This window comes from Anopheles coustani, chromosome 3, assembly GCF_943734705.1.
Source record: "Anopheles coustani chromosome 3, idAnoCousDA_361_x.2, whole genome shotgun sequence".
NCBI lineage: Eukaryota > Metazoa > Arthropoda > Insecta > Diptera > Culicidae > Anopheles > Anopheles coustani.
This window is the reverse complement of record NC_071288.1, coordinates 30,749,067-30,769,395: the sequence shown is the minus strand read 5'-3', so window position 1 is coordinate 30,769,395 and position 20,329 is coordinate 30,749,067. Positions and strand designations below refer to the sequence as shown.

General features: G+C 48.4%; 4 protein-coding genes across 7 annotated transcripts; 3 read left to right on the top strand and 1 right to left on the bottom strand.

The window, feature by feature from the left end:
- The first annotated feature begins 2,220 nt into the window (after positions 1-2,220).
- On the top strand, positions 2,221-14,609 carry LOC131259221 (mucin-19). Its single transcript, XM_058260665.1, has 6 exons — positions 2,221-2,524; positions 6,417-6,697; positions 7,838-8,151; positions 8,244-8,474; positions 9,205-11,999; positions 13,267-14,609. The coding sequence occupies exons 1-6, from the start codon at positions 2,221-2,223 to the stop codon at positions 14,607-14,609; spliced, it is 5,268 nt and encodes a 1,755-aa protein (XP_058116648.1).
- Positions 14,610-15,886: 1,277 nt separating this feature from the next.
- On the bottom strand, positions 15,887-16,461 carry LOC131258576 (U1 small nuclear ribonucleoprotein C). Its single transcript, XM_058259923.1, has one exon. The coding sequence runs from the start codon at positions 16,432-16,434 to the stop codon at positions 15,979-15,981; it is 456 nt and encodes a 151-aa protein (XP_058115906.1). The 5' UTR covers positions 16,435-16,461; the 3' UTR covers positions 15,887-15,978.
- A 346-nt stretch (positions 16,462-16,807) lies between these two features.
- Positions 16,808-19,279, top strand: LOC131272495 (deoxynucleoside kinase). 4 transcript variants are annotated; one of them, XM_058274245.1, is made up of 5 exons: positions 16,808-16,941; positions 18,085-18,418; positions 18,503-18,621; positions 18,700-18,851; positions 18,917-19,279. In XM_058274245.1, the coding sequence occupies exons 1-5, from the start codon at positions 16,878-16,880 to the stop codon at positions 19,067-19,069; spliced, it is 822 nt and encodes a 273-aa protein (XP_058130228.1). In that variant the 5' UTR covers positions 16,808-16,877; the 3' UTR covers positions 19,070-19,279. The 4 variants fall into 4 exon arrangements, with proteins under 4 accessions (XP_058130228.1, XP_058130229.1, XP_058130227.1 ...); XM_058274246.1 differs by having other exon boundaries at positions 16,863-16,917; XM_058274244.1 differs by having other exon boundaries at positions 16,863-16,941; positions 18,049-18,418.
- A 99-nt stretch (positions 19,280-19,378) lies between these two features.
- LOC131259210 (uncharacterized) lies at positions 19,379-20,157 on the top strand. The gene is made up of 3 exons (XM_058260654.1): positions 19,379-19,464; positions 19,521-19,855; positions 19,919-20,157. The coding sequence occupies exons 1-3, from the start codon at positions 19,379-19,381 to the stop codon at positions 20,155-20,157; spliced, it is 660 nt and encodes a 219-aa protein (XP_058116637.1).
- The last annotated feature ends 172 nt before the right edge of the window (positions 20,158-20,329 follow it).

The following is a 20,329-nucleotide window of genomic DNA, read 5'->3' as shown; positions in this document are numbered from 1 at the left end:
TGGGCGCGAGCTGGTTCCTTGAGCAAGGGGGATGGAAAGAAACACACACGCACACACATACACCAGATTGACCTGCCCTTGCAAGAATGAATGAAAACCAGGGCTGCCCACCCGAACGCCCCGCCGAGTGGAATTGGGTAGCGGTCAAGTTGTTTCGATGGAAAAAAGGGAAGTAAATAAAACTAAGCCAACGAATCAAGAACCACTTTCCAACGGTTACTTCGTGTGTGTGTGTGTTTGTTTGAGTACGTTTAAGCTTGTGGCCGGATCATTAGCATGCCAGGGTATGCGGGTGCGTGGGTGAGGCCAGCTTGGGGCCGAAGGAAAAAGGGCGAACCAAACAAACCGCGACACACGAATCGAATCGATCCTGTCAGGTTTTCGGAATGGGCTGGAGCGCACTGTGCAGGCTTCCCAGTGGTCACCTGTATGTGCGTGCATCCAAAGTGTCCGAAGACGTCACAGTGAGGCGGTTGAATGGGGGAGGAAGGAAAAAGGGCCACAATGTCTACTTCCCCTCCGTGGCGCGCGGCTTCTTGTAAGCCGCCCGTCACATGTAACGGCACGTACGGCACACTCAGTGGTGGTGTTGAGGAACCAATACCAACCCCACGAAGGGCCAACGAAGCATACAGGCAAAAACCAGTCGGTATTCGGGGGAAACAAACTATCATCCCTTAACGTCCCTCGCTGCAATACATTCAACCGTAGGGTCACTCGCGTCGTTGTTGGTACCTATGTGTGTGCGGTTGTTCCAGTGTTGCATTTCACTCGGATCGCACAAACACACCCCTAAGAAACAAGCCCGGTCGGTCATGCCGGGCGACCCGTTTTCCTTTCCCTCAGCGCGTGGCGAAGAAAAACGGTTACCCGGTGGTCCGGAGCCGCTGGAACATCTGCTGCGCTTCGGAACCCAATTGAAGGTCCGAACCGGCAGCCATCTTCTGGCCATCGACCGTAGACTGTCCTCCGGCATGAAAAACATCTTCCGAGGACATTCCTGGACGACTCCAAAGGTTCACGCAGCCACAAACAACGATGTCCTGGCCAGTGCCCGGCACCGGTGGCCCTTTTTCTCCACCTGGAGGTGTGTGTCACCTCAGCGCCTATATTTACACCTACGACGCGATCTCTCCTCGCTGAGCACCGACTTGGAACGTCAGCAATGCAGCGATCGGCGATCGATCGAGTACAAAAACATCCAACCACCCTTGCGTACGGATACGCGATCGCGCGATCGAACGAAGATCACCGGCGCGGTTCTCGGTATCTCACGGCTCGCGGTTTCCCATCGCTACGTGTTGGTGTGCGCGTGTTTGTGTAGCAATAGAGCGCGCACACACCGGCGTTCCTATACGGACGGTACGAGCGGCCCGTGTGTATGTTCGCGGCCATTCACAGAACCGACCCCGCCGGGGACGGCTTTCAAGACGAAGCCGCTGCGGTTTCAGTATGTTCGAAGCCGTGCTGCCGGCCGTACGCGTTTCATGTGTGTTTGGGAACCGTCTCGGAGTGCAAAGAATGCTGCTGCACACACAGCAACATCATCCGTTTCGCGGCGTCGTCTGAGGCAAGATTCTTTTCCCACAGTTAGGTCGGTTCGATCGGAGGCGGATCGGGGAGATCTTGTTCGTTGCAGCCTCCGAGCCTGAGGCAAGAAACCACTGTTGTGACCTTGTTTGTGCGTGTCGCTGTGTGTATGTGTGTGTGTGTGTGTGTTGGTTGTTGGTGTCAGTGTAAAAGGAGGTACGAATTTCGGGGGTCAACGTAGTCTCCAGCCCGAAGAATACCGTGTGTTGCGTGAAGTTTCGGGCTTTGAGTCATTTTAATTAGTGAGTGTTCTGGAGTTTGAGCGGTGTTCTGTAGCCCTTCGCGGGAAGCGAGAAGAAGCGAGGCATTCCGATGGTCAGTGCAGTGAGCTGGTGTTTGTTTAAGTCATGAAAGTATGAAGCAATGGCAAGCGTCTTCTCCTCCACAGTAGTGAGCCACGACGACGATCTTTCCCGAGAGGCGAATTGATCCTACCAGTGTCTTAAAGGGAAGATACATATATCCAAGGGAAGAAGAAGCTGTGGAGCAAGAGAAATCGTAAAGGTGGTCAGCGTGTGGTTGTTGGTGGTCCGGCCCGTCATACTGCACGTCGATACATAAACGCACACTCACGGGCACCCCCTCACCCGGGCGCGGCCACCCAGCGCGTGGAACCAAACATGAAGCAAAATGCCGTTCGTGCAGCGTGTCGTAACCCCGAAGTACATCGCCCGCTCGTCGAAGTTGGCACTCCAGCCATACGCGGCGGCCCCGACCATCCCGGTGGCGGACAATGAGTTCGAGGCGCTGACCAACATCACGCTCAGCAATGCCCTGCGCCAGCTGGCGTCGCTGGTGTTCATCTCCAACCAGATCTTCACCGAGCTGCACCAGGAGCTGACCAGCGTGAGCGAGCGCTCGGTCGGGCTCCGGCAGCGGCTGGACCGGCTGTCCGAGAAGGTGGAGTCGTTCGATCCGAAGCAAGTCACTGTCCGTAAGTATCGCCGACCCTGCTAGACCGCAGACTCCTACTCCTCTCGTTCGAAGAACCACAAATCTCTGTCTGTCCTCAATAATTACGCCGAGCCACAACCAGTGCGATCATTTCCCTCGTTTGACGACGTCTTCCACTCCATCGTGGGTTCACCACTGGGACTGGGTGTTGGGAATCGTCAGTTACCCCGAGCCCCGCATATGACCATCAATCAATCCAGCATCCAGTCCGTTGTTCAGCCGCGCTGGAAAAAGGGGGCGAATGGTTTAAATCAATAACTCATTAACTCCACTCGCCCCGATCGTCTCCCGAACCGAGATCCACCCGGATCGGTGTAGGCTGTAAGCCGATACGCTGGACCAGACCCAATGTACACACGCATGCCAAAGTCTCCGGGAAGTTCCCGACAGCACCTCGGAGCTCGGGAGGGAAATGTTTTAGGCTGCATCACTGCGCGCCCCTTCGCGTGCTGTGTGTGCGTCCTGGAGTGTGAAATGAAAAATCCATTACGCCCGGGAAGCCATACAGCATGCCGGCAGTTCGCTCCCTCGTCGCGTGAGATTAGCTGTGTGACGCAAGAAGGGCCTGGAGGAACGCGCACCATACGGGGCACCAAATCCCGGAAACAGATAAAATACTGGATGGAAGGTTCAGGCCATCCATTTCCACTTCACTCCCTCCTCTCTCTCTCTCTCTCTCTCTCTCTCTCTGTCTCCCTGTTGCATCTTGCGTGTGTGCCGAGATTGGGTGTCTTCGGCGGCAAATGGCGGAGGGTTGTATCTGGTACTACAAACGATCTTAGATTCCTCTCTCTCGCCCAGCTCCCGAGACCCCGGGATTTTCGCTACGGCTTTCCTAGAAGATCCCTATAGCGATCCGTAAAACAGGCCGGCGGCATCTGTGAGACTTTGAGCACGCGCTGCCGTTTGGTAGCCGAGGCCAAGAGGCTGTTCGTTCGGTACGCAGTTGTCACCGTCAGTTCCACTGCCGAGCCGGATTCCATTTCCGACATTTTCTCGACAAGCGCAGGCGGCGGGACCGTTGAGTGGTAGCATTTTCCAAAATAATTACCCCACGACGACGCACACTCGGACCAGGTGCGACAGGGTGCCCCCCTCCCATGTCCGCCCGTCACTTTTATGTCTGTCTGTCTGCTTCTGCCGGTGATGCTGTTTGCGTTGCCGTTCTCGCTGTTGCCGCATAGTTTTAAGGGAAGCTCTTTTAATGGTGGCGCTTAAGTGCTCTCCACCGCGGGGTCCGAATGCGCGCTGGTACGATGTATTGGTATTTTTAATACCCCTTTTCTCAAGGTGCGCCTGGTACGTTGCGCACACTCAACCCCAGAAGATACCCCCGCACACCGCGCGGCCCCGCTGCATACCCTGCGCCGAGATCACGTTCAATCTTCCAGGTACCCGTGGATCATACGACCTCTACACACACACAAGCACACCACCGGGGAGGCGCACCACTGGCGTCAAAAAACCTCCCTTATATTGAACGCGACGAATAGTTTGCGCCATCTCGATCGCGCCATTGCACTTTTTCGCCCCGTTTCACTCACTCACACAAACACACACACTCAAGCGCCGATGCCTACCTGATCTCACACCTCACCGCGCTCGCTAGAAGCGATCTCAGGCCACGGTTTGGAAAACCATAGCAACCATTCAGCAACGTCGACCTTTCCGCTGTATTGTAAAAGGTATAGAGCGGCCCTTGCGCGGGGCAGATGGCAGCTCTCGTGGCCCTCAAAAAGGCCCTGCAGCAGTTGGTTTTTAAGTTTTTGTTTTCTTCTGCGCGCTCGGTTTTCCAACCGGCGTGTTTTTTGGGTCGTGAAGGAAAATCCGTTTGTTATTTAAATCGAGCGCACCATCCGTCCCCGGCGACCGGTTCCCGACATGTGCTCTATGCCTGCCCAGGACTTCCGCTGCCGGCTGGCATGCAACAGCCCTTGTGTGTGTGTGTGCAGTGAAATGCGATAAATGCATTCGCGAACATTCGCTCCCTCTCTATCTATCTCGCTTTCATACACATATGCTCTGGCATTCCTCATTGCCCACACCGTGCGCACAATGACGGAAGGTAAATTAATTTTAACACATTCGCCATTTGGCGTCAGACAACAATGGGCCACTAACAATGGGCCGTAAAACTGGCAGGCCGCAAGGGAGGCTGGTCTCTATTTTGGTTGAACTTATCAATCAAGCCGCCGCGCGTCAGTGGAAGTGGAGTGGAGCGACATGTGACAAACGAGTCGCACGTTGGCGATGTTAAGGTACAACTACACGCTGGTAAAACTAGGCGTATGCTGAAATTGCATAGGACGCACAACGAGCAATCCATCTTGCCTTACCAAAACTGTTCATTTTCTAAGTGAGATTTTGTTTGGGAAATGAACAGTGCTGAGAGTACATCAACGATCGCACTGTATATTACTAGGATATGTTTATGGTATCGCTTTTATTACTACTTGCAGAATAAAAAGATCCTCCAGTGTAAGTTCTTAAACTTTTCACGCGGTTTAAGCACGCTTCGGCGACCCTGTTCCTTCCATCGTTTCAAATCAAAACAAACGCACTCGCAAATGCGTCACAAACTGTCACTAAAAGTTGCGGCCATCGTGCTATTGTTTACCGCCATCGTGCTAGCGCTTGCCGCCATCGTAGTAAACAGGCCGCCATTACCTTTCACTGATTGGCTCTTGCACTTATGCGTTCTCTATTTGCTCGTTACGTTCCTATCACGATCATGCTAAAAGACTGTAAAAGCTGTATGCGAGATCATGTTTTGGCGTACTACTTTTATCAATATAAAAAATATTTCAAATGTGAGAATATGTTCTTGGATAAAAGTATTGATTTTGCACGTGTAAAAACCAGTCGGTCTTGCCTTCGTGATAGATTTGATGATGAAAACCCGCAAAACTGAACAATTATATGACGCGCACTGTTGTATTTCACTCACACAATTCGTGTACAACTAAAAATTAGTAGAATTGCTCATTTTAAGTCTACGTAGTTTCAGCCTATGTTAACATTCACAAGACAATGGCAATTTATGCAAACGGTGCCAACATTCCGGAGAGTCACATTCATGCAACGGACATGTGCTGAACGGTTGGTATGCGGGACTGTGGACCGTTATGTAGAATTAATGTGTAAGCAATATTTTAGTGAATTTCCTCTGCAACGAAGCGTAAATTTTCCAACTCATGTTCATACGAATAGAAACTGTTTCCAAATTAATCATCGTAAAATGTTACAGTGTGAATGCAAACACATTTCCCGCACGAAAAACTACTTTTCATTAGCCTTCTAATAATGTTAATCGCTGAAACCAGTTATCCTAATCGTTCTGGCGGGAAGCCGAATACTTTCTTATCTACACGAAAAACGGGCCCATTCGGAACATTCCCCATCGAGCTAATTTGTACTACAAACATACCCATTGGGAACTTGCCACATATCTTATCATGTAGCGGCTTTTCGGGTTGATACCGATTCGTGTCAAGGGCCATGAATAACTTTACATCAATTATCAACCCACCGTAAAACAATCCACTTAGCGGAAAGTAGGCTGAGTCCAAGGGGGAGGGGAGCTCGGCAGAAAGTAAAAGCAAATTAACATTCGGCGGAATGCGGCTTTGGGATTAGGTTGCTGATGAAGACATCTCGATTTCCCCGGTTGGAGCCACACTGAGGCACCGGGCGTTTGTTTGAACACAGGCAGAGTTTTCCGTACCATCGCCGGCTGGTTTCGTTTGCACCCTTGCCGGTTCGATTGTTTTACAGCTTCCTTCTCACTCAACCAACACCACCAACGTTTCACCTTCCGTGTGTTTCCATCGTTTCATGCTTTAATTGACGTGTCGACAACTCGCGGCGTGCAGCGGAAAGTGACCTCGATACATTCGTCCAGATCAAGCAGCACCACAAAACGCAGTACCATGTGGACACGTCGCTGTTCACCGTGGCGACGCGCTCGGAGACGGTGCAGGGGATGTACGAGGCCGCAGCCAAGACGCCCGTCGCGACCATCGCCGAGATGGACCGGATCATGGGCAACATCGCCGGCAGCAGCTCGGATGCGTTCATCTGCACGCCGGTGCTGAGCCGCCAACGCCGCAACGCCCGGGCCAACAACGTCGACCTGGACATCGAAGTCAGCCTGGTATGTATCGCATTACACTTGCCCGTAGTTTATGTTTCCGCACCGCGTGTTTCCGTCTTCCGCCTTGGGCATAATGAACCCACCGGAAAAAAAAGCACTGCTAGAAGCCCACTTCATTAGGGGGGGCCTTTTCCCGGTGCGAGTTCCGATGCCAGAATCAGGGTCACATCCGCCTTGCTGACCACAAAGATATTTATTTACACGTGCTCGGCAACCAGATACGATGGCCGCTCCCTCCAGCGGACGAGGCGGCACAGGTGACAATGTTGTCGGCACCGCCGTTCTATTGTCGTCCACCCTCCTCCAGCCCCTCGAACTCCCCCGGGACCGATCTTATCTGGCTCGTCGTTTCGTGGTGATTGATTTCCACCCTCTACCCCTACCAGGTAGGCCGGCAAAAAGGGCTGTTTGCGAGCCCTTATCAGCGCGGCGAGCAAACATTTGACCAACGGTCCCACAGCAAACAGAGCGGACCGATCCGGCGGTGTTTGATTTGCTGTTGACTTTCGTGTTTAACTTAATGCTTTCGAGCAGCAGTGTAAAGTGGGTCCCACCGTGTGTTGTGCAGTCGTTATCTTTCTTGTCTTTATCTTTTCATTTTTTTTCACTTTACTGTATGTAGCTTAACGGGAAATGCTGTTGAAACATGAGCAAATTGCAATCAATCGAAGAAGAAAGCGATCTGTCATGCATTAAATCCAATAGATACGAGTATGCAATTTCATGCACACATTGAAATGTCTTCCAACCATACTTTGCTATAAATATAGGTTTTGCATATACAAATTAAGCCAGGTCGAAGAAGCAGAAGAAGATTATTGAAGGAAATTTCGAGACTTTCTAATAATGGTTCCATTCTATCGCTAATTTGTCATTTGTGGTTTCTTCGCCAACCATAAATTCTAAGCTAAACGAGCAAATGCAATTTTCACAAAAGGCTCTTTCGATGAAACGAGAAAATTTACCTCAAATATAAAACCAATTTTGAACCGCAAAGAGATGTAAACAATTGTAACTATCTTAGAGTTAGACTTTAAGATTTTTTTTTTAAATTGGATAAACCTAACACAAAACCAATTGTAAAGAGGGGTCTTAAATTAACTAATTTTAACCATTTGTATATTTTTCTTTATTCTATAGCCCACAGCCGTACAGGATCTACGTAAATGGACATCCGCGGAGGCGATCGGCGACGTGACAACGGGGGTATCATGTTCGGTGAAAATTGCCCCCAATTCCACCGCCAACAATTCCGTCCTACCGAACATCAGTGAAGCAAGTGCCGATGTTCTAGATTCGGTCCAACCAGCCACGTCCTCTACAGCGAACCATGACATCGACATCGACGCCATTACGACGCTGGCGGAGTCTCCGGTGCGCTCGGACACCAGTGACGATCGAATCGATCACCTTCTACCCTCGCCGGACGAACAATGTCGTATTCTGGCATCAAAGTGCGTACATCCAGCAGCTATCCAAGGAGTAACAACTTCACACTGGACCGAATTGCCTAACCTCATTTCCCTTTGTGCTTCCCCACGTACAGATTCCCAGCGGAAACGATAAAAATCGACACGTCCGGCCGACCGTTCGATCGCATGTCCTCCACGAGGCGGTCGGCACTGGTTTGCTATGGACCACGCCCGAAAAAGGACGACTCCAAGCCGGAAGAGGACACGGTTAGGCGCCGTTCGCGTTTGCGACGCCCGAGAGGTAAAAGAAGAAACACGATCGCCGGCACGGATCAGCGGGAAATAGCGGAAGTCATCAGCAAAGGGTATGTAACGTGGCTTCCTCTCAAGAGGGCTTTGACCCGCATTTTGGGACTGGTGGGTTTGCCGGTGGTCTCGCGATATGCTCGTTTTATCATGCTTTTCTCCGTTTTACGTGGTTTGATGTGTTGTTCACACTCATGTTTAATGTAAACGAATGAATTGGACATTATTAATATGTAAAGAGAAGAAACTACACAAGACATCCGACAACTTACTGTAAGGTTTGTATTGAAAGGTACATTTAAATGTATGTTGTGTTGGCGCTCTTGTGTGATCATCCGGCTTTACTTATTCGTTTCGTGTACTGTTCTGTTTTAACATTGTTTTCATTACTCCACACCGACACCTGGGAGTATTTCGCATATGTAACGCGCCGATACATTCTAATCAACACCTCCAGTGCTTCGAGCAGTGAAGGGCAGAATGGTCCTATTCAAAGGAAAGCAATTACGAAATTCGTTTACTGAAACGAAAGTTCCACTAATTTCTATTTAAAGTATATCATCTTTTGAAATTTGAGTTCATGTAAAACATGTCTTCAAAGGACTAATGGTTTCTATCCACCGAAAACTGCTTAGATCCAGAGTTAGAATATTTACCAGTTTAAAGAAAGCTCTCTTCCGCAAATAAAAAAGAACGATGTATGATTTCTATCCCAGCTCGAAACACTGGAGTTGGGCTGCTTGCCTATCTAATGCCTACAATCTCTCCCAATGTCATCGTCTCTTGCAGGGAACCGGAAGCCAGCGGGCCAGCGGATGGTGAGCACGCACCGTGCGACTTTGGCGAGCTGGTGCCGGCGATCCGCAGCAAGTCGGGCGACCTGCTGCGCAAAGAGACGCCCTCGTTCTCGGCCGAATGGGCCAAGAGCTTCAACAAGATGTCGCACTTCAACTCGCTGAAGCAGTGGGGCATCAACCGGCTGCGGATGATCAACCGCGAGTCGAGCAACCGCGACCAGAAGGATCACGATATTGACGACTTCAATATACACGATACCACCCTGGCGCGGCAGCAGAGCGCAGCGGGCGGCGGTGGCGGTGCCAGTGGAGCAGGTGGCACCCGGCGACGCGGTTCCGACAGGGAGAAGCGCCTTTCGCACGATCGAAAGCCGTCTTACTCATCGTCGGAGCGCAGCTCGTCGGGCGTCATCGGTGGTGCCGCGTATCTGCCCGCCTCGATCAATCCGGTGAAGCTTCGGGAGACGTCCACGATCCGTCGGCAGCGGCGGACGGCGTTGGGAAGCCGCGATGAGCCGCACTCGTCCAGTGGCAACTGGAGTGCCAGCTCGGAGTCGGGCCGCACGTCGATCGGCAGTGAGATCACGTCCACCAACACGCACCCCAAGTCGAGCGCTTCCAGCACCTCGCTCAACCACAGCAATCCGGTCAGCTCGAGTGCACCGCCCAGCTCGATCGTGAGCCGGCGACGGTTCTTCAACACGTCCGCATCGAGCAGCGTCACGAGCGAGGGGACGATCACACCCGACCTGCAGACATTCGACTACCACGACGAAGGTGGTGAAACGAGCTCGGTGTACTCGTGCGACACGGAAGGCTACTACACCTCGTTCCACGTCGATTCGGGTTTGAAAACGCTCAAGGAGGAGGAACCGATGACGCCACTCCAGTCGACGACGGCCCTGTCCAGCATTACATCGTTCTCCAGCTCGGGCAACACAACGATCGTGTCGCAGGAGAACGACTACGATGGATACGGGAAGGGTTCTACGTCGACGACGACCACTAGCTCGGCCGGTACGATCTGCACGGTGCTGGCGGATTGTGAGAAGAGTGTCAACGCTAGCCTACCGAAAATCCCGGAACGCAAGAGCTCGCTGACCAAGTTGAACCGAAGCAATAGCACCGCCAGCAACGGAACGCTCGAGCGAAGCTACTCGAGCAGCACCCTGGGAAGCACGCTGGACAGCACCGGCACGATCAAGCGCAACGGTGTGCTCATCCAGAAGGAAGTCCTAAAGATCCTCCGGCAGGAGAACAACAACCGATTGGACGTGGCTGACGGAAATGCACTGAAAACACAGCCGCAAAGTGGAACGGAGAAGCAGCCTGAAGCGAGTAAGAAACTTCCACCGACCGCCGAACCGGAGCAGTCGGAATCGTCCGATGTGGAATGTGTGGAGCGTACAGAGAGGCTGAAGGTGAAGACAACCATCAACACGAGCCGCATTCCTTCGATGTGCATCATCACGCCGACGAACAGTGACGACGAGCACGATGCTGGAGTAACTCCGAAAGTTCCTGCCTCATCTCGCAAGACACCGACGGCGTCCTCGAACGAGAAGTCCACCGTGTCCTCGAAGCGTCCTTCGCTGACAGAGTCGACGTCGTTCGAGTTGAAGAAACCGAAAGATTTCCGCAAGCACTCGCTGTTACCACTGAACAGCGTGCTAGATCGGATCAAGGGTGCATTGCCACATTTGAAAAAGTCGCCCACGAAGGAAGAAGCTGGACTGGATGGATCGCTTGAGAAGCATGACGATGATGGTAGCGGTGGTGGTGGTGGGGAGTACGTGGAAATTGCCAAGGGGGGAGGACGGAAGACGCCGAACGAACTGACCGTACGGCGCAACCTGGCGACGGTTCTATCCGGCAACCTTAACGAAGAGACGGAGTACGTTTCGTTGAACGAGCTACCGTGCAACATGAAGTGCGAGAGTGGCAACTTCCTGCTGGTCGATGACAAGTGTGCTAGCGCGGCTGTCACGCTGCAATCGGGTCAAGATGGCGCCGGAAGCTGCACCGCGACAGAATCAACGGTGGAGACGACACCGACGGCGACGGTGGCAGCGGGCAGTGGAAAGGTGCAACCGCACGCTGCTGCGCTGAAGGGTGCTGCGCGTGTGAAGCTGGATGCGAACGGGAGAGTGATTTTCTCATCTGACAGCTTGAAGCGACGGAAGGGAGCGCACACGACATTCGCACCCGGGCCATGCGTAAAGGACGTCTCGTCACGCGAAGCGCAATGTAAACAAAATCTCGTTCTTCGGCAGCATCGACCACTCGAACTCGGTGATGGCGCTGTCGGTGATGGTGCATCGACTTCCGTGAACGCGAGTGCTGCGACGGTCCGTCCCACGGTCATTCCCACCGTGCGGCAACTGAAGCGTCCTCTGCTGTCGGCGCGTTACGGAGCATTGGGGTCTGGCAATCGGATCGTTCCATCCATCGCAGCAGGCGCCCCTGGCAGCATCCTCGAGCCCGGTGCAAAGAAAACACTCGTGGCAACGATCCTTCCGAACAGTGCTAAATCGCAGCAACCACCACCGCAACGGGAACCACGCGAACTGTCCAACATGCAGTCCTTTTCGCCGTCCTACTCCTCCACCAACACTCTGGGGCGAATCAGTCCCAACGTCGAGGGCCACCACACGGCACCGCTTCCCGGAACAGCAGCAACAACCCCCACCGCCACATTCTACAAAGGTGCTCAAGTAAACGTACAAAGCGTAGCCGCAGCCTCCTACCAACCGACGATGGTAGGCCATGCGAAACCCTACCCGGAAGGTAAGCAGAGCACTTTCGTAGGCACCAAGTTAGCGTTGCCCACCAGTTACAACAGGTAGCGGGGTTTACTGCCCCTGTGTGTGCACTACATATCCCAACGCAGAATCTCATACATCCCCGTTTTTCTGTAACGCTTAGGATATCATAACTAGACATGTTGTTATCCTGTTGCTCCATCTCATCCCTTCCTTGGACGCCTTCACTCTAGCTATCTCTTTCCTTCTCACGGCTTACTAACAAGCCATCCTTACATGTAGATGTACATAACAAAACGTCACGTTTGTCACTAATTACGAAAGGAAGATTGTGACTTTCACACTACTGGTGCCAGCATTGTTTATTTCGGAAAAAAATATTTAGAAGCGAAAATAGCTTGTAATTAAAGATACTACTATCTTATGTACTTCCTAAAAAGTATGATGTATAAAAGTTAAATTATCTTTCAATGCCGAGCAAAAAAGAAACATTTCGGGATTGCAAAAACAATTGTTCTACTTCGTAAAATGCAACGTTTTCTTCAATTAAGACAAGGTATTCTAATTAACCCTTAGGAGAGTGTGATATTGTCCACTTTTTTGCTTTCAAATTCCGACCCCAATGCATTCCGTGTTCAACCTAACCGAAGCATGGCAATTGAGAGAGCAATCGCTTTTGCAATTTGTTTGATATTGTTGTGTTACACTGTGTACTTAACTTGATTAAGATGTAATGTCTCTCATTTCGATCATTGATCCGCGTATATTTTATTCGGGTAAGGGTAGGTTTTTGGCAAATTTTTGCTTTCAAAATAAATTTGTATATGAAATATATCTGTGTCCGTGTTTTGAGGTTTATTCTTCTATTATTGTTTTTAATTATTTCGTTTTCGTTAATTACTACTTTGTGTGCTTGTAAGTTAAAAGTCTAAAAAGAAGGCGAAAAGGAGCATCCATTTTATGAATTTCGTGTAATATAAGAAATGCTGCTAAACAAATTAACACATGCAAGTAAAATTATATCGATGTGCAGTAACATCTTCTGTCTAATAAGCTTTACCAAACCGAAAAAAAAGATTCGACCAACGTTTTTACACATTTTTCATCTCAAACTCAACCAACATCACTGCACTTACTACTAGAGGGAATGCACTTCCGACACGAACATACACACGCACACGTATAACATGCACCACAAATCTGCACAGTAGAAGCCACCGCACGGCGATGCGTAAGTTCCCGAGCCGTCCAGAAATAAGACTTGTCCCCATCTTTACCTATCTCCTTTGCAGGTGCTCACTCTTTGGACCGTTCTAGTATAAGAAATTGGTACCCGGATAAGCTAACCATCGGTGGCCGAAGCGGTTTGCCGACCAGATTGGTAGAGTCCAGAGTGCCCCGGGGTTACCCGGCACTGCACAGTGACTACGAACCACCGAAAGCACTTCTGGCGGGTGGCTTTTGCAGCCCACAGCAGGCCAGCAGTCCACAGCCTCCGGTGGAAGGTGATTCGATCGTTGATCCGCACAGTCTATACGCGATTCCGAACAAGTCAAAACCATCACCCCTGGCCGTAGGAGGCCGCATTGCTGCTGGGTCCCGGCCAACCGATCGAAGCCTTCGCTCGATACTGGCCGAACAGAGCAGCGAACTGTCGCCCATCAAACCATGCCAATCGAATCCGTTCAAGACGTCTACGCCGTCGAAGGAGGACGAGCTGACGATGCAGTGGCAGAATAGGTTACTTTCTTCCCCTGCCGTACGCTCGCTGGGAAGTTCGCCGGTTCATTCCGGACGGTCAACACCACGTGAAATGCTCGAACCGCAAACACCACGTGGACGGCACAGTTGGGCCTCGAATAGCGTCGAGGTGCCGAAGACATGCTCTGACCGCTTGGGCACCCCGAAAACGAGTCTGATGGATTTCAAAAAGTTGCTACTTGCGCACGGAACAAAGTCTCATGCTAGCCCCGGTTCGAAAATGTCCGCCGTGGAAATGCTTAAGAAAAGTAAGGAGGCGGCGGCGGCGGCTTCGGCGAACCGACCCCAGGAAACACCAGGATCCCCGGGCGGAGGTATGGCCATCCTGGACATGTCCGCCTCACCGAAAATGTACAGCTTCCGGCGGATAGCGCAGCAGGGCAACTACGGTGGATCGCCGACGAAGGCTTCCGGTGGAAAAGGGGTCGGTTCGCGCTCGAACTGGCGCTATAACAATATGCGCACGGGTGTCATATCTACGGCCATTCCGGAGGCGAACAGCGAGGAAGACATCCAGCCCATCGATCGAAAATCCACCGAAGAGAGCGAACCACCTACCATCGACAGTAAGGGTTCGATCCCACCAGAAAAGATGGCACAACTGGCCAGCGACTTGGAGCAGACGATCAGTAGTATTAAGGAAAACATATTCCTCAAAGAAGACGAGAACAATTTCATGAAGGGTGAAGTGCCGCGGATGGCAAAATCTTTCGCAGGATTTTCCACAACCCCTGTGTCAACCGAGGGACATCGCGGGCGGCTCGTGAAGGAGTTGGGCGCAAAGTTCGGTGCCCGGACGGACCAAAAGGAAGGAACAGAAATGAACGAAGCCGAGAAAATGCAGGCAGCGGCTGCCCTCGAAACGGCACTATAAGATCGTTTCCTTTCGTGACGATCCAGTCAAATTTACACATGGACAACTGTCTACTTTCCTCACAAAGCCTATCGGTGTTCAAATTTTACACATAAAGTTCCAAGAAGAGTGTTCCAGCTTCATACTCTCTCATCATGCATCCGCCCACAAATTTTCGGCAGCAAACTAGCTACCTTTTAGCGTGTCTCTACAGTTTTATTTTTACCTGTTCGGATCGATATGTATTTATCTTAATTTATTCTAATTTATTTCACGTTTTTGTTCATCTGTTGTTTAGATATTTATATGTTTAAATGATGATTTTCAACCCTCCGAGCTATTCCTATTCTTGCGGCTGCGGAGGGGCAAATCCCTGTGCGCGATCGCTCTTGCCTGCCTTGCCCGGTTTTATGAGTGTGTTAGGATCCCTCTTTTGATTTCAAATGCCTTTTGAAGGACGCTTTATGCATCGTGTGTTGCATTGCTCAAACATGCCTGAGTACGCCCAGAGATCAATTTCAATTAGAACCTAAAGCCAAAATTTCCCTAAAGTATATAGAATAGAACGAAGTGTGTAGCGCTCAGTGCGATTAGTGCTCAATTCTAGATTCAACAAATACGCTATCCAGTGCTATGGCAAACAGTGAAAAATGTTTTACAAAAATAATGCCAACACTATTTGCCTCAATGATTTCGGCTTTACAGCAACAATTCGGGCAACGTGCGTCAAAAAATTAGGAAAAAAGTATTATCATCCCAAATGAGGCACCCCCATGCGTTGGGCATTTAGACATAATTGAAATAAGTTCATATCAAGGCTATAATAGCATTTAAGAATTAGTCGTATGCATTTAAACTTTTTTTTTCGCCTTTGCGGTTACGGACAACACGACTTTTAGGAACGCATGAGAAGCGACCAACTATTGAAGATATTTCAGAGAATCATCCATACTATTGTTGCATTATTTAAAGAGACAGATTTAAAAACACAAAAGTGGAAATAAAGCATTAAATATATACAGAGTATTGAAATCATTGTGTTTCCTTGTGTTAGTTATCCGAAATAAAATTATGAACTTACTTGATGATGGTATTACGGCTGAACGTCTAATGCCGTATCACGACATGATTAACGGCTTCCTCTACGCTAGCCTTCCACCCCCTCCACTGTCCTTCGGGACAGCCTCAGTGGGATTTACGGGCCGGACGGTGAACTAAAACCAAAACAGATTCCCATCCCAATAAAAGTTATTCGCCCTAAAGGAAAAGAAAATGTCAAACAAACAGATCATGGACGTTTACACTAAAGAAGTTAGGTATATTTCAATAATTGTGTTACATTGTTATTTAAGCTTACTCAGCAAAAAGTGAGTGAGGATTCCGCTTAGTTCTAGCTCTTGCCCAACTGCGGTGGTGCTGCGTTCATTACTGGGGGACGCATTCCCAAGCCCATAGGTGGCATACCCATGGTTGGCACCATCATCGGAGGTGGACGCATTCCCATCATCGGCGGTGGCAGCGGCCCGTTCGGTCCCATCAGCAGCGGCGGTGCACCGGTCGGCATACCGGGAATGATACCGGGTCTAGGAGGCATATTCATTGTCGGTGGCGGAATGGAAATGTTTGGCTTCGGTGGCCCAGCGGTGAACGGGTTCTGGGCAATCTTTCCTGCCTTGTACGCCGCCGTCGTCGCATCGATCAGGTGTTGTGCCTGCTCTTCCATCCACTTCTGGTAGTAGAATTTCACATTGTCCTTATGTTTTCGACCGGTGCAATGCGTTTTCCGGACACTTGGGGAGTCATGGGTGAGGTACGTATCGCAATAATCACAATAATATTTCGGCATCGTATCGAGTGTACTCCTTCGCGATGCTAATTCCAAACAAAACTAAACATGACTTCATGACAGCTGTCGTTCGAACAGTCAAACAATTCGGTAAGGGTTGTACATGGAGTTAGATTTTGTATCGATTTTACAGCTCACAGTAACAGTAAACAGCTAATTACAACATACATTTAGTTTCGTCAAGAGGTGTAATTTTTACATTTCAATTTATAAAATGTTAGAATACATTTTTACAAAGCATAAGAAGTTTTAACTTATCTAGATATAAATTTATCGTAGGCAACCTTGAATATGTTTTGCTCTAGACATTTCGTACGAGTCAGCCAATTGTTGTTTGTTTACTTTCTGCGGCGCAGTGTTTTTACTTCATCTGCAGTTTTGGTGATTATAATGCGTGTTGGAAATAAACTGCCGATATTTGTAGTTCTTGTAACAGTTTCAGAATGTTGGTTAAATCGTGCGTTTTAGTTTTGCGATCGTTCGGTACGATTCGTTACAATCAACTTGGTAAGCTTATGTGTACCTAGTGGTACGAGGAGGTTATGAGTGTTTTTGTAAAAAGGGAAGAACATGTCGTACATTCTGTAAAAATACGACTCTCGCAAGAGATAAGAAAGAGAAATACACCCCAGTTTCACTAAATGTGCACTATTTATAATGTGCTTTTGAGAGCTGTTCAAGACACGTTAGAAAACGAGCATATTTAAATTGATCCACTCCACTCCACTGAAAGTGATTGTTTAGTACTCCAAAACAGTATCCTCTATAGTTTTCGAAGAAACAAGATTTCATTATATACGCATCATCCTCACCCATGATCAGTATGCATTTCATCACCTCCTTTTCCTTTAATTTATTCCATAAATTTAGAAAAATTGCTCAGAGCTGATCCTTGTCAACTGTGTAGAACCAATTGCCCTGCCGTAATGAGGAGGTAAAGTAAATTCGTATATAATGCTTATGCATATTTAAAGTCTCTTTCCAAAATCTTGCCGGTAAATTAGCCCTCGTGTTTTTATCAGAGCTTACTCAATATAAACAAATTTCTTAAGAAAAAAGTATAATGAAAGTTCAAGGTGTATATAACATCGATTTCTTGAGTGTCAGTTATGTGTGAGATATCAAGAACTCCCCTTGGAGATGTAAACGAGCCACTATTTACAAACACCAGCCGTTGCTGGAAAATCAGAGTTCTTTGCATTTGAAAATTGAACACTTTCCTTTGGCTCAACGACCCTCTTATGAAATCGCGTAATGTAATTTGCTTTGGAACGAATAAAACATATGGTACAGGGCGTAATAGGCTGCGCCAATCGTTTGCGCAGATGACGCAGGTTTTGGCGCGGATCGCCCGCAGCTGCCAGTGGTTTGTAAACCATCGATAGTTTGTCAAACTCGGTGGGGTGGCTTTTCGCGCCCAAATTTTCTTCATTCGTGTTTTCCATCTGCTTGCGTGTCGACGCCTTTTAAAAGAACGAGCTAATTACTTGACCTGGCCAACCTGGTTGGCTTGAAAATTCCCCTTTTACATCGTAGTGCATAGTAGTGAATCACTTCAATAGTGCTAGATAACTTGATACAACTGTAAGAACTTTTAGTGTTTGGATATTTCAGCACTTCCATCATCGCACGGTGTTTCTATTTTTGTAGGACGCAGCATTCACACGATGCCACCGATTGCGAATGAAAAGTTGGGATCTAGTGGCAAAAAGCCATTCACGGTGTTTGTCGAAGGCAACATCGGGAGCGGTAAGACGACCTTCCTGGATCATTTCCAAAAGTTTGATGATGTCTGCCTGCTGACGGAACCGGTGGAAAAGTGGCGTAACTGCGGTGGTGTGAATTTGCTGGATCTCATGTACAAGGAGGCCCACCGCTGGGCTATGCCCTTCCAAACGTACGTTACGCTGACCATGCTCGACATGCACACCTTCAAGACAGACAAGTCCGTCAAGCTAATGGAACGATCATTATTCAGTGCTAGGTAAGCGTTTTTCATTTCTTGAAAAATCTTGTAATTAATCTACCCAGCATCATCTGATCAACGTGCTTTTGTTGTTTGTTGTAGAAATTGCTTTGTGGAAAGTATGCTGGCATCCGGCTCGTTGCACAGAGGCATGTATAATGTTCTGCAAGAGTGGTATGAATTTATTACCTGCAATATTCATATTCAGGCGGACCTGATTGGTATGTACAACATCATTCACTAGATAAAGTAGTTGCGAAACAATATTGTATGACGTGTGCTTCTATTCTTATCACTAGTGTACCTTCAAACGAGCCCCGAAGTTGTGTACGAGCGAATGAAGCAACGCGCACGTTCAGAAGAGAGTTGCGTTCCGCTTGAGTACCTCAAAGAGCTTCACGAACTGCATGAGAACTGGCTGATCCACGGAACATCGCATCGTCCTGCACCGGTAAGCACAATGGCCCCCGAAAGCAAGCGATGTAGCAATTCTCTCAAACTTTGCTTGTTTTACAGGTTCTTGTGCTGAATGCAGACCTTGATCTGAATACGATCGGGACGGAGTACAAACGGTCGGAGACCAGTATATTGAAACCAATCTTAATCGAAAATACCAACCATCATGCTATTCTTACATCTCCTTCCAAGCGCGCTAAAACTGACTATTAGGGTTGGTGAGACACGGTCGCGCCCATAAACTTATTAGTTAGAGTTAATTTGTCATATCCAGACTTTACCGTAGGCAATAGCTTTTGCGTAGTGCATTGTAACGATTAATTTTGTGTTTTACTACAAGTATGATTAAGGATGATGTGTTGATACACGATGAACAATGATAATAATTATAAAACCAATAAACATCCCAAACAAATTTGTAAATCTCTTTTTATCTTAATTGCTAAGAGAATTAATTTGCCATCATTAAAAATTGCAATCGCATCGAAGTAGCCGTCGTTTCATGACATATCGGTGCGGAAAATGGAGACCTGTAAAATTTGTGGAAAGAAAAAACGGAAGGATGTCCGGTTACCCTGCGAAACGTTTCCGGAACTGGACATTGCATCGTAAGCTCGAAATCCACTTTTACCTGTTCACATAATCTCTTCATCGTTTCTCATAGCTTTGAAAATGATGAAGAAATATCACGCTTTCTGTATCGATTGACGCAAGAAATTATCGATTCGAAGGACTTTTCCGACAACAACATAAATCGTCTATGTGCAATTCATTTAAACAGAGCGAAATATCCCAACAAAAAGCGGCTACATGATGTGATCGATGATTTAAAGGTTAAATTGAATGTGAACCCAGAAACTGAGCCCAATAGTGTTCATCTTGAGCACACAAAGCAAACGCTTACTGAAAAAAAATTAAGTAAGAGTAAAAAATACGACAAACAGGACAAACAGTTAAGTGCTCAATCGTTTATCAATGTCCCAGAAATACTGCTAAAAGGTAAGAAGCACTAAAACAAACTTTTTTCGCCAACCTAAATTTTACAACGTTCTGATTTAATAGAGAAAAGAAGTTCGATCAGTACAATCACCTCATACGAATTCACATCATTGGAAGCTTCTGAACCTCTTCATCAATCCGAGGCATTAGCAACGGAGGAACGAATCGATAATGCAGAAGCATCCACAATGATGCAACAAATTTTCCTCAAACATAGCCCTCCTAAGCATCGTGAAGAGAGTTCCAAGGATAGTTCCTTTGACGCGCTCACAAAAATTGTTGCAACCAGCCGGAACAAATAAATACGTACGTTTAGTAAAATTTAAGATCGTTTTTAAAAAGTATTTAATGTTTCTCTAGGACATGTAGGAGCACAAATTACAAAATAACAGTAATAACGAACATTTTCAAATATATTCACTGCCCTACACCTCGGGTAACTGTCAAAAATTCAAAGTCCGTAATGCCAGTTTT